This window comes from Anolis carolinensis, chromosome 5, assembly GCF_035594765.1.
Source record: "Anolis carolinensis isolate JA03-04 chromosome 5, rAnoCar3.1.pri, whole genome shotgun sequence".
Classification (NCBI taxonomy): Eukaryota; Metazoa; Chordata; class Lepidosauria; order Squamata; family Dactyloidae; genus Anolis; species Anolis carolinensis.
Window position 1 is genome coordinate 21173510 of NC_085845.1, and position 16004 is coordinate 21189513.

The window sequence follows — 16004 nt, forward strand, 5'->3', positions numbered from 1 at the left end:
GGGACAATGGCTTCAAACTACAGGAAAGGAGATTCCACCTGAACATCAGGAAGAACTTCCTCACTGTGAGGGCTGTTCGGCAGTGGAACTCTCTCCCCCAGACTGTGGTGGAGGCTCCTTCTTTGGAAGCTTTTAAGCAGAGGCTGGATGGCCATCTGTCGGGGGTGCTTTGAATGCGATTTCCTGCTTCTTAGCGGGGGGTTGGACTAGATGGCCCATGAGGTCTCTTCCAATTCTACTATTCTATGATTCTATGATAAGCTCTGTCTGGTACATTCTTTAGATGCTTCCTATATCAACCAGTGCTGCTGTATATGCTTATAGTGATTACTATATAATGCAGGAAATATCATGGCCTGAAGGTTGGAGGTGTAATTTTGTCTCCTTTCAACCTCTGGAAGCCTGAACCACTGCCATTTTCACATATCAATTTCCTTTTTTTTATATATAATAATAAAAAAGAAGAAAGCTTCCTCCTACCAATCTACCCTTTTACTGAACCATGACCTACAACAATGAAACCCTAATTGCATACTCATCATCATTTAGTAACTGCTCCATTAATTAGATTGCTTACTCACCAAATTTGTGTTCTTTCCTCCCTTCCTCCTTGGGAGATGGAAATGGGAGAAGGCCACTAAACATTGTTTTCTGGATGCATATGACATTGTAAAAGGTAGGATCTTGACAGGAGCAAACAGTGAGAAAAAGTAGGAAAATATTATCAAATTGAGTCCCCTTTATTGAGACACTATCCTAGGTTTTCCTCAGCAAGTTTTATTCCAAGAAGGTTTGCTATTGCCTTCCTCTTAGTCTGAGAGGGTATGATTTGTTCAAGGCCATCCATTAGGTTTCAATAGTTTTTTACAGGAAGAAATTTTAATTTCAGAGTTTGCATTGACGACAGTGTGGATTTTTGAGAAGGCAAAAACATAGGTGCTGATTTTGCAAAACTGACTTTGAAAGGTTCTTACAATTTGCAAAAAAAAAAAGAATGAACATGGTAAACAAATAATTTTACAAGATGCAAAAATACGGGATAGATATAATATATGGAGAAACAAAAAGATGCAATGGCACAGATGTGAATGAGCACTCACAAAATTGTTGGATAGGACTAAGGACCTCATCACATGGAGGTCAATGGGGGACAGTATAGGAAACAGCTTCATCCCCTTATCGTTGTGGATCATGGGCTGCCATCGCACAACATTTCCATGCTGTCCCTGACTTCTTCAATTAGGAGACGGGTGGTCACCTGGCTCCTCAAGGCTCCCTCTTAGCATTCTGCTGACACAGAGCCCCAACGGAAGTTGTCCTATGTCATTTGATGGGCTCTAGCAGATTCCAAATGAGATCGTTAGTATGTAATGACTGCTCTCTCTCTCACTAACTTATACTTTCTCTTTCTGTCCTTTAACAAAACATACTAACAGTTGCTGCCTTCACTCCCTCCTTGGAAGATCAAAAGGGGAGAATGCCACTGAATATGCATTTCTTGATGCCAATAAGATCTTGTGAGGATCAAAAGCCAGATAATTCCAGAAAATTGTTTTGTCCCTTGAAGACATCTTTTGAGATATGTTGACCATTTCATAGGGGTTTCTTGGCAAGATTTATTTCAAGGAGATTTGACTTAACTTGAGGAGGTGGGACTGGTCCAAGAAACATCTAATCCAACCCTCAACCATGAAAAACGTACAAGTAAAGCACTCCTGAAATACCCATCCATCCTCTGTGAAAGATCTCCCAAGATAGAGAGGCCACCACCTTTTTAGGTAAACCATCTTATTGTGACTGTGTTCCTTCAAACTGACCCTCACTTATAATTACCCTGTCATAGGGTTTTCTTGGCAAACTTTATTCTGAGTAAGTTTGCCATTACCTTCCTCTTAGGCTGAGAAATTGTGATTTTTCCAAGATCATCCAGTGGATTTCCATGGAATTTTACAAGAAGAACATTTAACTTGACTGTTTCCGTTGAAAACAGCATAGGATTTTCAGCAAAAGCATATGTGCTGATAATACAAAACAGACCTGGAAAGGTACAAGCAGTTTACGAACAAATGTATGTTGGTAAAGAAATGCTCCAACTTGGCAGTTTATATATTGCCAAAAGTGATAGGTGGAAAATGTCAAGCAGCGGACAGACACAATCCAGAATTATAAGAAAAATGCAAAAATCATTATGTAAAAAAAACAAGCATTGAGAGCAACACTTCTTAGCAACAGCCACACAGGGAGACAAATAAACGATGAAGCATAAAGATGAGAAACTTGAGAAGGAATTTGCAATTTAGCACCACTCAAGTGTTTACTAGCAAAAATATTCAGAGATATGTGTGCAAGAGAGTGAAAGTGGAAAACGGAAAAAACTCCAATACTGAATGGATATCAAGATCATCCATTAAATGTAGCATACCATGCAAAAGACAATGAATTCTCAATCGAGTCCAGAAAAAATTGCAAACTGAAGAAAAATTGCAAACTGAAGGGCACACTTTGCTTATTTTATTTTAGAGTAATTGACGTTTAAGAAAATATTTTAGAGTAATTGACGTTTAAGAAAAATATGGCTGAGCAAGGGAGGAACCAACAGCTTACAGCTTCTGTTATCCAAAGATGACATGTACTGGCTTGGTTGAAGACAAATAAGTAAAGAGTCTGGCAAGCATGTGCCTTTTTAATGGGATGTAAGGAGTCATTCTCTAACCTCCATCCAAAGCCACCAAACCATCCATGTAGCAACCAAGTTCCATTAGGCCACTGTTTGGGGAAAAGAGTAGAGAGGGTTGACTAGACAGTATGGATCACTTCATAGTGTGTGTGTAAAAGAAAGAAGGAATGAAACAACAACCTTGGCATTACTCGGCCCCTTGACAATTGCAGTGGAATGCGACGTGCTTGTAGCCTCCCTCACTCTCATCTTCCTTAATTATAAATTACTAGAGTGGGGAGCTGTGTGTTGTGTAAAAAAGAGGAAGGGAGGGAGGAATGTTTTCATATTTGTTTGTGAACTGAAAATGAGAAAGAGATGGGGACATGAGTGTGCCTGTGTGAAGGCGGGGAGGATAAAATGTGTATGTGAGAGAGGGAAAGAGAGGAGAGGAGGAGATGGGGAAATTCTGTGTATCTGAATTGGGAAAAATAAAAGTCTGCCTGCAGAGCAATGGCCCATTTAGAATAGCAATATAGCCACATATATATATATATATATATATATATATATATATATATATAGTAGTCAATATTAACAGTGGGTCTTATTTCTAGGAAAATTTGTTCATGAATGTAGCTTAAGGCCAGTTGACTGCATTTCTTTATGAGATATTTTTCAAACTACTGTAAGACTCCCATAACCAAAGAATCCCACATCTGTAGTTTCACTTACTTGTGTCCAGGCAAAAATTGATCTCTCTAGGTCACCGTTTCTCAAACTCTGCACCCTCAGGTGTTTTGGACTTTAGCTCCCACAATTCCTAACAGCTGGTAAGCTTGCTGGAATTTCTGGAAGCTAAAGTCCAAAACACCTGAAGGACCAGAGTTTGATAAACACTGCCCTAGGTCATTTTGATTTAGGTGCTTAGGTCATTACATCCTTTAGGTGATTCTCAGGTATGCTTTCCCCAGAAGTTGCCATAAAGCTACAATGGAAGGCCTTGCAAACTCCCACAGTGGCTATCGATCTAGGAATCTCTAGGTCCTCCAGCTCAATTCTGTTAGCCCCAGCGTCTGCCAACCTAGCAGTTCAAAAACATGCAAATGTGAGTAGGTCAACAGGTACCGCTCTGGTGGGAAGGTAACGGTGCTCCATGCAGTCATGCCAGCCACATGACTTTGGAGGCATCTACAGACAATGCTGGCTCTATGGCTTAGAAATTGAGATGAGCGCCAATTCCCAGGGTCGGACACTACTAGACTTAATGTCAGGGAGAAACCTTTACCTAACCTAACATCTGAAAATCCCAGGATTCTATACAATGCTTCCATGGCTGTTAAAATGGAATCATAGCATAATATTTTTATTGGGCCCCTTGAACACAGCTGCTAATGAAAGTGTCCAACACAGATTACATTCTCTTTCAATGCAGTGTGAATCCAGAAAAAGGTGTAAAAGTAATGTCTGTCACAGAAACACATTTGAGTCAAAACAACACACATCCAAAATTATCAGGAATTATCAAGAATTAAACCAATATCAAAAAAAAAATTAATTGGAAGCCTTCAAGATATTCCTGGCTTCTGGGGAGGAGAAGGAAAATATTTTCGTTACTCAAGCATCTGACAATTCCCCCATTAGTTGTTGAAGACACTTCAAAAATATAGCAAATGGGACAGTAATACGAAATAATAGTAGTCTTAGAAAAATATCAGTTTCCATTTGTAATCTATGTAAATTATTAAAGAAAGGCTGATAGCAACAATACGAGCTAAAGAAAAATGATAGTGTTATTGCATCTAACTGCCCTGCAGGTTTTTCCAGTCGCATTTGTTTAAGTTAGCGACAAAAAAACACACACATTTTCATGTGCCCTGTGGAAAGTGGAACTGTAGAGGCCGTTTCTCTCTCGCCTCATGCATCATCTATGGATTTGAAGACTCAATTCTGATTTCAGACTTTATTGTCAGTGATGGATAGTGATGATTTATGAAACAGAAAAGGCAAAACTTCATTTTTCTCCTAGCCTATTAGGCTTCAAGTTAAAAAAAATGTGTTCTGCATTTGGACCAAATTTGATAGGGAAGACCATGATAAAAAAATAAACAGAACACAATTATTTTATTTATACAATCTCCCATCTACCTTTAAAAATATTCCATAATTGTTTCTATACATTTAGTACCTTATCAAACACTGCCTTTTGTGGTCTCTTTCTGTATTTCACTGCAGAGATTAACAATTGTGACAGCTCTGGTTCAAAACCACATATTACAGTCCTCTGGAAACCATTCTATTCAAAATATAGATGGGATATTACATTCCTGAGTGTTTATTAAAGTTAAGCATTGTAAATTTGAAAAAAATAATTCAATACTACTGACACTAATAAGTGAATTTGCATTTATTGTTAAGATATGTCATTGCTTTCTTGTCCAATGATTAGCTTCCAGACTAGACCATGAGATTTATAGAATGGCATTGATTTGGTTTTTGGCAACTTTAAAAAGTATATTTTTTCTTGTTCTACAGATGCCTTCTCCCAACCTAGAATTTTTTCTAACATAAACTACAAAACGCGTAACATAATTGTTGCATGGAAACAATATGTTTGGAAACTGTCAGATTGGGAAGGCTGTTTTAAAAGATAGGAACTTGTATTTCAGTTTGTATCTCTCTTCTCTCTCAACCTCACTAATATGTACATTGTGCACTGGCACCCCAGCTTAGAAGCATGTTTAAGTCCAGATGCACCTGTATGTTTATCATGCTGTCCAGCTTTCCCAGTTTGCAGCAAACTGCCCTTATTTGCCTTCCTACTTTTTCAACTGCTTTAAAATATCCTATTTTCTGTCTCTTCTTCCCACTTTTCATTTTTATCTTAGCTTTTTTTCCGTTGGTGTAAACTGAGTCCAAACTGCAAAATTACCATATATACTCATGTATAAGACAACCTAATATATAAGCCAAGACAGATTAGGGGGCCTAAATTTTGGACTTTGCTATGACCCATCAATAAGTCAAGGGTCATTCTGCATACATGGGGAGGAACAAATGCTGTCTTAAGGGGTCAGGCAACCGTGGCCACTGCTGACATTTTCCCACCCAGCCATTTAAAAAGGACAAGAGGTACTACAGAAGAGATAGTAGAGGTTAGTCAATGCTTCTTTTAAAGATAGGAATGGTTCCTTTCCTTATAAGAGTTCAGACGTACTGTAGTACTTCTACTGACCTGTAGGTAAGCCAACTCAAGTTTTTTGGATTGATTTTTTGACAATCATTTCAAGATTTATACATAAATATATAGTTTAGTTTGCACACATTAATTCAGCAGAATGAGAAGTAAAGATGTACAGGGGTTTTCCAGTAGACATGGGCAAAAACATTATTTCCTTGCCTGTTCATTCTTAACTCCTTCTGTGAAATGTCAGATAAAATGTAAAGAAACGGGGAGATAAAAAAGAGAGGGGGAGAGAGAGTGTTTACATTTTATTCTTTTGAATGTAAACAAGCAAGGAAAAGAAGAATAAGTGCTGAGAAAAGAAAAAAGATCTGCTTGACTGCATTCTGTCCCAAGAACTTCATTGTTCACAGAGCCATATGCTTTCGACAAATTCACACTGAAAGACATTGATCTGTTTTGTGGAGTTCTGGTATCCTGATAAGCCCAGCAGAATATTGACTGTGATGAATAGTAGATAAAAACTTTTAACAGTTTGTATCAAAGGTATTGCTAGATGAGCTAATGAAGTCTGACTGTTAGCTCAGTTTTGCCCAAATTAAATAGCATCTGCTCTTTTTGTGCAAGAGTCTTTCCCAGCCCTACCCAGAGATGGTAAAAGAGTGAACCTGGCATCCATTCAATGATGCCAGGTTCACTCCTTTATCATCTCTTCGCAGGCCAGCTCTATGGTTTAGTTGTACATTTCTCCAGGTTGTTACAATGCTAAGAGCTGAACATCTAAAGCTTTGTCAGATTTTTTATCAGGTTTAGGGCACTGCCCAGGTACCAAGAGTGTTTGAAAGCACATGAGTTAGTCTCCAGAGTATAAATCACATTGATAAATTGGACAATGTGAGTTATACTCTGAAGACTAACTCATTGCCATCCCCAAAAGAATACCCATTTTGCTTCTGTACTATGGGATATGTTGATTTGTATTCCTCACAGAAAGAGATGTTGGGTATTGCAGAGTGTTAGTAAGATGGTACAGCTAAAATTGAGAAGGACTTATATGCCTGCTGTCTAGTACATTAGTCTCTTGAATCTCCCATCCACCCCTGCTCTAAGGGTGAATATACACTGGCTGTTAAATACAGGGCAGATGCACCTGGCCAAACCTGTTGTGGCACCCCATTGGCATCCACACAATCCAGCCAGGCTGACAACTGCTGGACCATCATCTCACCCTCTGCATTACTACTACCAATCCGAGGTGGCTACAGAGCTTGTTCTGAACTCCTAGCCGTCAGAATGGATATGGATGCCCTGTTCTGTGGATGTCAGAACAGGGCATCCATATGACCAGGAAGAAGGAGGAAGATCACACACACCTCTTCTGGTCATGCACATGTCCAGTTCTGATTTCAGCAGAGGTATGTGAAATGACTAGGAGCTTGAACAAACCTAAAAAATCCCACATAATACCAAAATGGGAACAGCTAGTAGTGAATTTGAGGTGAGTCAAGTTTTCTTGATTTTGTAGACTCACTCTAAGGTTGAGTGCATGCTTTGGTGGCTTGCATAGGGACTAGGTAAGGAATTTGGAACATGTTTCCCAGTAATCTTAAAAAGGTAAAGGTTTTCCCCTGATGTTAAGTCCAGTCGTGTCTGACTCTGGGGGTTGGTGCTCATCTCCATTTCTAAGCCGAAGAGCTGCTGTTGTCCGTAGACACCTCCAAGGTCATGTGGCCAGCATGACTGCATGGAGTGCTGTTACCTTCCCACCAGAGCGGTACCTATTGATCTACTCACACTTGCATGTTTTCAAACTGCTAGGTTGGCAGGAGCTGGGGCTAACAGCGGGCGCTAATTCCGCTCCTGGGATTTGAACCTGGCACCTTTTGGTCCACAAGTTCAGCAGCTCAGCGCTTTAATGCACTGTGCCACCAGGGGCCCAGTAATCTTAGGACCTCACATTAGAAAATTTCAGCATCCTAGGATGCTATCCAGAGAACAAGAGAAGCTTCCCATGTTCTCATTGACAAGAACAGGGAGAATGTGGGGAGAAGCCGGGTGGTGACGTTTTCCTCTGTGGGATGGATAAGGGGCCCATGTGGGTGATGCAGTGTGCAGGGCAATGGTTTCCCACACTGTCTGCCAGATTTACCACATTAACTGGTGAATTCCCCTGCTATTGCCCGCTCCTTGAACCTCAATCTGAGTAGGCCCTTAGAGTATATTTGGAGAGACAAATACGACATTTTGGAGGCCTCCTGAGGGCATTGCAAGAGTATGTTGGGGGGGGGGGGGGGATAATCCAGTTCCTCAGCTTACTATACTTGTCCACACCTAATGTAAGGGAATTATCTTGCAGATTTGGGCAACTGTGTCTGGTATATCATGCAGACTGATCATTCTTTAAGAGTGGAGCTTTGTGTCATAGATTTTCTCTATTCCTTTGATGGAGGAATAAACTTCTATACAATAACAAGCAAAGATTGGTACCTGCCTCTTTCTTTTAGAGATATAAAGAATTGTATTAATGTTTTCTTATCCTATAACCTTATCCTACGAGAAAAGATGTGCCAGTGTCAGGTTACTACAAAAATTGTGAGATTCATTCCAGGGTTTATTTTTTTTATATCAAAAACTTCAGAAAAGACATTTTCTGCAAAACTCCTGGGCCATTGTTGTTTTTGTTTGAAATATGTTTCTGAACAAAAGGTCCTCCTATGTTCTACATAATAAACAACCTCGGGAACTTATTTTTCAAAAGCAATTGTATGTACAGCTTCTCCCAGTTACATTTTTTTACAAAAAAAAACTAGTGGAAGTGCCACTCTTCATTCAGGATTCCTTTTATTAATTGCACCCTTAGCCCAGGGATCTTTCTTTTCTTCTCCCTATCCAGACTAGAACTGATGTTTCTCTTTTTCCACTCTGGCATACATTAATGTAAAAGAAAAAGTTACATAAGGCAAAACAACAATATGCTTAGCTTCCAGGGTCTGATAGATCTGGTGCCATGTAGGAGCTAACTTCAGTGGCCTCATAATTCTGATATTGTATTAGTGAATCAATGTAGTACTACACGTTGCAGACCATTTTAATTAATTAAAATTAACAAATTATTTTTTTAAATGTACAGTACACACTCTCTTAGCATGCACATCAAGTTTTAGGATACTAGATTTCACAGTTTTAGAGTTATGGCAGACAGAAATGTGCTGTCATATTATAGATTATACTGAGTGATGGCGCAAAACTATCTTGTTTGCAGTTAGATTGCTTTCATCTAGCAGGTTTAGTCTTGGACTTTATTAACACAAGCATAATCTCAATTGCTACTTTCGTAATGGATTACAATTGTCATGACTCCTTGTAATTTTGTTTCATAGATTTTATATATTCAGCATAAAAATGTAATGGGTCGCTGGATTTTGCTATTTTAAACTTTGTAAGATTAGCAATACATGTGACTGTATTATCTGTTTCAATGAATGTATAGCTGTATCTGAATCATGTTCCATCTTTCCTTCCATGTATCCAGGGTGGAGTAAATGGCTTGACTGGAGAATTGGAGTTTGCAGAAAATGGTGGGAATCCTAAAGTTATTTTTGAAATCTTGGGCACCAACTACGGTGAAGAATTGAGTAGAGGCATCCGCAAGGTGAGACCACATCCTTTAAGAATCAAAAAGTCTTGCTCTTTTTCATGTTTCATAGAAAAGAATATTCTGTCAACAACTATATGGGAGTAATAAACCCATATGACTGGAAGTGCTTTTAAAGGGGAGGGCATAATGACATCCTGGTTTTTAAAGCGTGTTTTAGAGTAATTTGACTAATTTTGATGGAAAAAATGTATTTCAGCTTGAACAGAGATGGGCAGCATGTAGCCACAGAGCCCCATAACTCCCTTGGCATCGCCTTGCAGGCTTGAACTTAACTCCAGAAACACCTTTATAAACAATTGGTTCTAACATTTGGTAAAGGCAGTCTGTCTCTTTCCTAGCAGAAAGAGTTGCATAGCAAAGAGAGGAATAGAGCAGTGGACATTAGAGAGAGAAAAAGAAAGGGAATTCAACTGAGAAAATAGAAATAGTAGTGCTCTCCCACTTTTTGATTTGTCTGGACTCACCTCCATGCCATAGCCCCAAATAAGTAAATCTTGAAGGACAGTTGGCCTCAACTAAACACTTATTTATTACCCCCGCCTTGAATAGTAAAGTGAATGTGAAGGTGCTTACCTGGGGAAAAATGAGAAAACAAACATAATTTCTGGACACAGGTCAAAGCCTCAGGGAGTTCTCACATATCCCCATGTGGAATATAATCTGTCTGGCAAATAAGCTCTTCCTACAATGAAGGGAAAAAAATGCCATACTAAAGTAGCATTTTCAGCATAATATATGCTGAAGTGGCAAATATAAATGCATAAATAGCCAGGGATGAAATGCTCATGTATCTGTAACAACATACAGAAAGATATAGATGTTGATGCCAATATGCAAACTGAAAATTATCTGCAAAATGTGCATTCTAATATGTTAAACTGTCATTTTTAAAGAAATAAATGATCAGGTTTTTAGAAATAACTGATAGGTGAGATCAGCTGGTGCTGTTATTACAATGGATGAGTGTACTTCATTTAGAGCAATGGTTCTCAACCTGTGGATCCCCAAGTGTTTTGGCCTACAACTTCCAGAAATCCCAGCCAACTGAAATCAGTTTACCAGCTGATAGGATGTTGAAGGCCAAAACATCTGGGGACCCACAGGTTGAGAGCCACTGACTTTGAGCCTCTGAGAGTCAAGCTCCTTTTTATAATGGTCTTTAGTCCTGTCCAAGCATGTTTTCTGCCTTTTTGGAGGTTTTATAGCAGTATCAGAATTGAAGGATAACTGGAGAAATTGCAATATTTTTGCTCTTTCTAATTCAATTGTAATTTGGTGTGCCTGCCTAAAACAGGCTAGATAAATAGCAGCTGCTGTCAGATTCCCTTACTGGGTTACAACCTCATCACACTTACTAAAATAAGTGTCCTAGAACACTTCGAGCCTTCTTTGGGGACGGAGCTCCACGCTAGCCATCACACAATGTTGTGTGGCTTCTGGCAGAGGCCCCACCCCCAACCGGGGTGAAAACGTCCTTGGATGCTTCCCCCCAAACGCATCTTGTGCTGGTTCCAATGGAGGCAATGTGTTTCTGCCCTCTTTGGCAATGCCTCCCCCATGTGATGGGGGAAGCGTCACCACGCCTGTCATTTTGCCACACTCACTGGAAGAACGACATGGGGGGCTCCCCCATGTGATAAGGTGGTCTATCTGAACAACAAAACAGTGAGAACAGAGAGAGCAGATAAGTCTAATTGAACACTTACTCTTAGCATTTTTTTTTAAATTAAATCCATAAGCATGGTTATTTGAAATGGAAACCATAAAAAGTGAATGCTGGTAGAGGAAAAGGTTATCTCCTGGATGCATTTTGAAGAAACCTTTAAATAAACTCTAGAAAGTTCGAAATGTTTTTATTTACTTAGGCAAGGCTTACCTGACTTTTTTTTCACTTTCACACATTACTGTGGTTAGTTTTGAATTCTAAAAAATTGTTACAACATTGAATGGCTCATATTTGTTGTGATGGAGAAAATGATTGTTTCCTTGCTGCTTCTGGTTCTGCATTTTCTGTGAATGAAATTATGCCTAGGAACACATCTACTTCTTGTTTTGAGTTATACATATATACAGAATGGATGTTAGATTTATGGTTGCTTGAAAAAATGGAAAGTCTGTTTCTTCCCCTCACTGGACTTTGATCTGTAGAATAAGATGTCTTGTTGTATTGATTGATTTTTCCTTTTTTTTTTTTTTGTAAACCTAGAAATAGACAAAATTTACCTTAACGTTAGTTAAATCAGTTTGACAAATTACAGAGGGAAATTTCCTGTTGTGAAAATTAGAATATATCTATTTTGGTAGTTCTTTTTTTCCTCAGGAATGTGAGATGGTACAGACACCAAATATCTCCTAAATCAAATGAAAAGTTGATTACTGGTACATGGGTCATGGGGTGTTATCTCCCCCCTCCCCCGAAACTCTCCTCATCCAGCAAGCCGAAGCTAATAAAAGTCTCACCTGAACATTATTATTCTAAGCAGCGAGATTACTTGACATAATGTACAGAGCAACACCCTCATCTCTCATTCAAGTGGGGTCACACAGCCGGCTTTATTTTGCAGTTCACAGAAACAGGAATATGGCCTGGCACAATACAAAGTTAGTAGAATTCTGCTATACATCATTAATCTACATCCATGGCATGGAAAAAGGTGTGCCCAAAGTGAACTAGGCCAACGTCCCCAGAAGTCTTGAAATATTTTGCATCCCTGTACAGGCAATCGTTGAGTTACAAACATCTGACTTACAAACAAATCATAGTTAAGAATGTAGGTGAGACATCAGAAATGAGTGAAATCTTTCCCTAGGAAGGGAAATTCACTCCTGAAAGAGATATCATGTGGAAAAATGTCTCAATGGAAGCTTTATCACCAATTCTTATCTCCACAACAAGCCAATTGTTTCAAAATCCAATGATCACAGAGACAGAAAGTGAGGTGAAATCTTCTAAACAGGGGCACAGACTGCAAAACAAACACCACAGGGGAGTTAGCCCTTCTCTATGCTGTACAAAGGTAGGTAAGAAAATAAATAGATAGACAGATAGCTAGACAGACAGACAGATGTGTGGCTGCTGTTACACTTTTAAAAAGGTACATATTCTGACTTACAAACAAATTTAACTTAAGAACAAATCTACAGAATCTCTCTTGTTCATAATTTAGGGACTGCTTGTACATCAAACACCTTTAAAATTATTTTGGCCACTTTTTCAGCATCTATTACGCTCTAGCTTAAAGGTGTTCAAATTACGTTTTCCCAGACCAAGTGAAAAGAAAAATGCAAAGTTGCTGTACATTTTTGTTGCGTTGTAATTACTATTTATATTAATAAGAGTTGTCTAGCTTGTTCCCCAGAAGTCATGAACAAGGTATGGACATGTCATGATACAATTTTACAACCTTATTATACAGGGCAAATGAACCAGCATTTAATGTTATGATCTGTATTATACAAGTTGTATGTATCTCACAGCCAATCTTCCTCCTGCTGTGATTAAACCATCCCTTGTAATTGATGGGTATAATTTAACAATAGCTCATCATGCAACATGTTCCAATCGTTTACCTTGTGTACAATTCATAGAATCATAGAATCATAGAATAGTAGAGTTGGAAGAGACCTCATGGGCCATCCAGTCCAACCCCCTGCTAAGAAGCAGGAAATCGCATTCAAAGCACCCCCGACAGATGGCCATCCAGCCTCTGTTTAAAAGCCTCCAAAGAAGGAGCCTCTACCACGGCCCGGGGGAGAGAGTTCCACTGTCGAACAGCTCTCACAGTGAGGAAGTTCTTCCTAATGTTCAGGTGGAATCTCCTTAATTCAGCTTCTATGATGTCAACTTCTTGGCCCTCTCCCTCAATAATCCCAAACTGTTTACTCTAAACTTAATATTTTAGTTATATTTGTTTTTTGTTTTTGTTTTTCACACCTAAAATTGAAAAAAAATGCTCTAAAATAAATTTAAAATTATGCAGAATGTGGAAGGGCAGACAGGTGTGATAAGAGGGTCATGTGCAAGCATGATGTGAAAGAGATCTTGAAGTCTGAGTAGACCACAACTCGAACATGAGCCAACAATGTGATGCAGCAGCTAAAAAGCCAATGGGATTTTGGGATGCATCAAAAGGAGTATTGTGCCTAGATCAAGGGAAGTTCTTGCGTCCCTCTATTCTGCTTTGGTCAGACCTCACCTGGAATACTGTGTACAGTTCTGGGTGCCACAATTCAAGAGGGATATTGACAAGCTGGAACATATACAGATGAGAGAGTGATCACATTTTCCACCAGAATTACCAGTGAGGGGCGAGGGGAACCTGTCACCCCATACCCCGCATTGCCTGATTTACGCCTAACCCCATACCATAAGGGAAGTGTCTGCCACAAGTCACAAGATGATCAAAGGTGTTGAAACTCTGCCTTGTGAGGAGTGGCTTAAAGAGCTTGGTATGTTTAGCCTGCAGAAGAGAAGATTGAGAGGAGACATGACTGCCAAATTTACATATTTGAAAAGATGTCATAAGGAAGAGGGAGCAGGCTTGTTTCTGCTGCCCTGGAGACTAAAACTCGGAGCAATGGGTTCAAATTCCAGGAAAGGAGATTCCACCTGAACATTAGGAAGAACTTCTTGACCATTGGACCTGTTCAATGGAGGAACTGACTGCCTCAATGTAGTGGAGGTGCTGCCTTTGAAGGCTTTTAAACAAAAGCTGGATGGCAATCTGTTGGGGGTTCTTTGGTTGTTGTTTTTTTTTGCATGGCAAGGGGTTGGCTGGATGATCCATGTGGACTCTTCCAACTCTGTGATTCTATGATTGAGGAACCAGAGATTGTCAAATCAGGGAGTTGGACTGCATGGCCCTTTTGGTCTTTTCCAACTCTATGATTCTATGAAATCATCACAATTTCACAAATAATGAGCGGGGTGATCTTGAAGGTGCTCATCTCAATATGTATCCACTATCAATGGCTGTGTGGCTACCATGGGACAGCAGTTTCATGTGATCAAGTGCTTACTTCCTCTATTGGCAGAGATGTTGTATCTCTGTATTTCAGTTGCTGTGATTGCTGTTGAACCCACACCCTTATTATGGGATCCTCAGGTTTGAAGACTATCTGAACAAACTTGTAGATTGGATGCATATCTGATCTGAACCATTATGGCTTTCCTGGCATGTAATATACACTCAGTAGCTGACATCCTGCTAGGGACATATGCATGGTTAAGTTTCCTTTACATGTGCAGATGTTCTTTTGGGGGCACTGTGGGAATTAGCATTCCTTTTCCCTTTCCCTTTAGTGCCCAAATCTTCCCCTTGTGATGAGTCATGGGCCATGTAGTCCCGTTCATGGCACTGTAGTCCCAGATGAAGAGGAGAACTTGGGTTTTTCACCGTCTCAGTCAGAATTGGAACCTTCCCAGCCAGATTTGGGAACCTTGCACCTGCAAGAGATTTGTCTTCCAGAAATCTGTCAAACAAGCCCTGAGTCTAAATCTCCTGTGTTTTCTCGCCACGAGTTTTGTAAACATCAGAGAGGAGTTCAAGCGGCCTCTCGTAGGAGTGCTAGGATAGCTGCTAAGAATTCAGCTGATTAAGCCTGCTTTCCATGGGAAACCTTAAGGAGTCATGCATCTGGACTCAGAGATTAGCTTTCGTTTCTGGTTCCCCAGAGAACTGCTCTTTGGTGGGAAAACTAGACCCTATTTAGGTGTTTTACCCACAAAGGGTTCTTGCGGAGTCAATTCGTCAGCTACTGGAGTAAGTTGTGTGTGGACAGCGCGCTCCGTTTCCAAGCCTCGTTCCTGTTTCAAGCCTTGTCCCTGATTCCAAGCCTTCGCTCCTGTTTCCAGCCTTGTTTACCTTCGCGGACCTTGCCTTGTTTTCCAGGGCTCAGCCTTGCTTCGTTTTCCCGGATTTTGCCAAGTAATTCCACGGATCTTGTTCTTGCTCCTCGTTACCTTGTTGCCTTGAATCAAGCCTTGTGTTCCAAGTATCAAGTTATTTCCTAGCCTTGCTCAAGTTCATGGACTAAAGGACCTTGTCATCTCCCCTCACTTGCTTGGCAAGTGAGTGTTTCGGTTATTGGATTACAACTTTGGACCTTAATATTTCATATTGGACATTGTTTCTTGGGACTAATTTTGACCTTTCCTGAAAGGTCTACTTCTGGACTATTTCATACACTTGCTTTTATTAACTATATATATTTCCTTAATAAAGATATTAGATAGATTCTGGCCTCTGTGCATGGTTTTTGGTGCTCTGTTGCCTGGGTCGTGACACCCCTTGATTTACTGAACAGCAGTGCAGTCCCTTTTATTCAATGCTTTGTGGAAAATGGGCAGATCACAGAAGTGTCTGGCTATGTTACTGTAGCGAAATATGAAATGATGGCATAATGGTTGAAATTTGACAGATTTTTTTTTAAAAAAATGCTCTGGAATTTTCACTGCTGTTGTATTTATTTCTATGAAGCTGTAATAATTTTGAACATAGCTACAG

The 16004-nt window shown here is 39.7% G+C and overlaps 1 protein-coding gene across 4 annotated transcripts in view; it reads left to right on the forward strand.

Moving 5' to 3' along the window:
* Positions 1-16004, forward strand: part of grid2 (glutamate ionotropic receptor delta type subunit 2) — a 1070019-nt gene that overhangs the window by 731975 nt on the left and 322040 nt on the right. For all 4 annotated transcript variants that reach the window (XR_010007023.1, XM_062983639.1, XM_062983641.1 and 1 more), the window contains exon 8: positions 9373-9492. Coding sequence is in view for 3 of the 4 variants with exons in the window: in XM_062983639.1 (XP_062839709.1) it covers positions 9373-9492 (120 nt within the window). In the remaining variant the exon portion in view is untranslated. The remainder of the gene's footprint in view (positions 1-9372; positions 9493-16004) is intronic.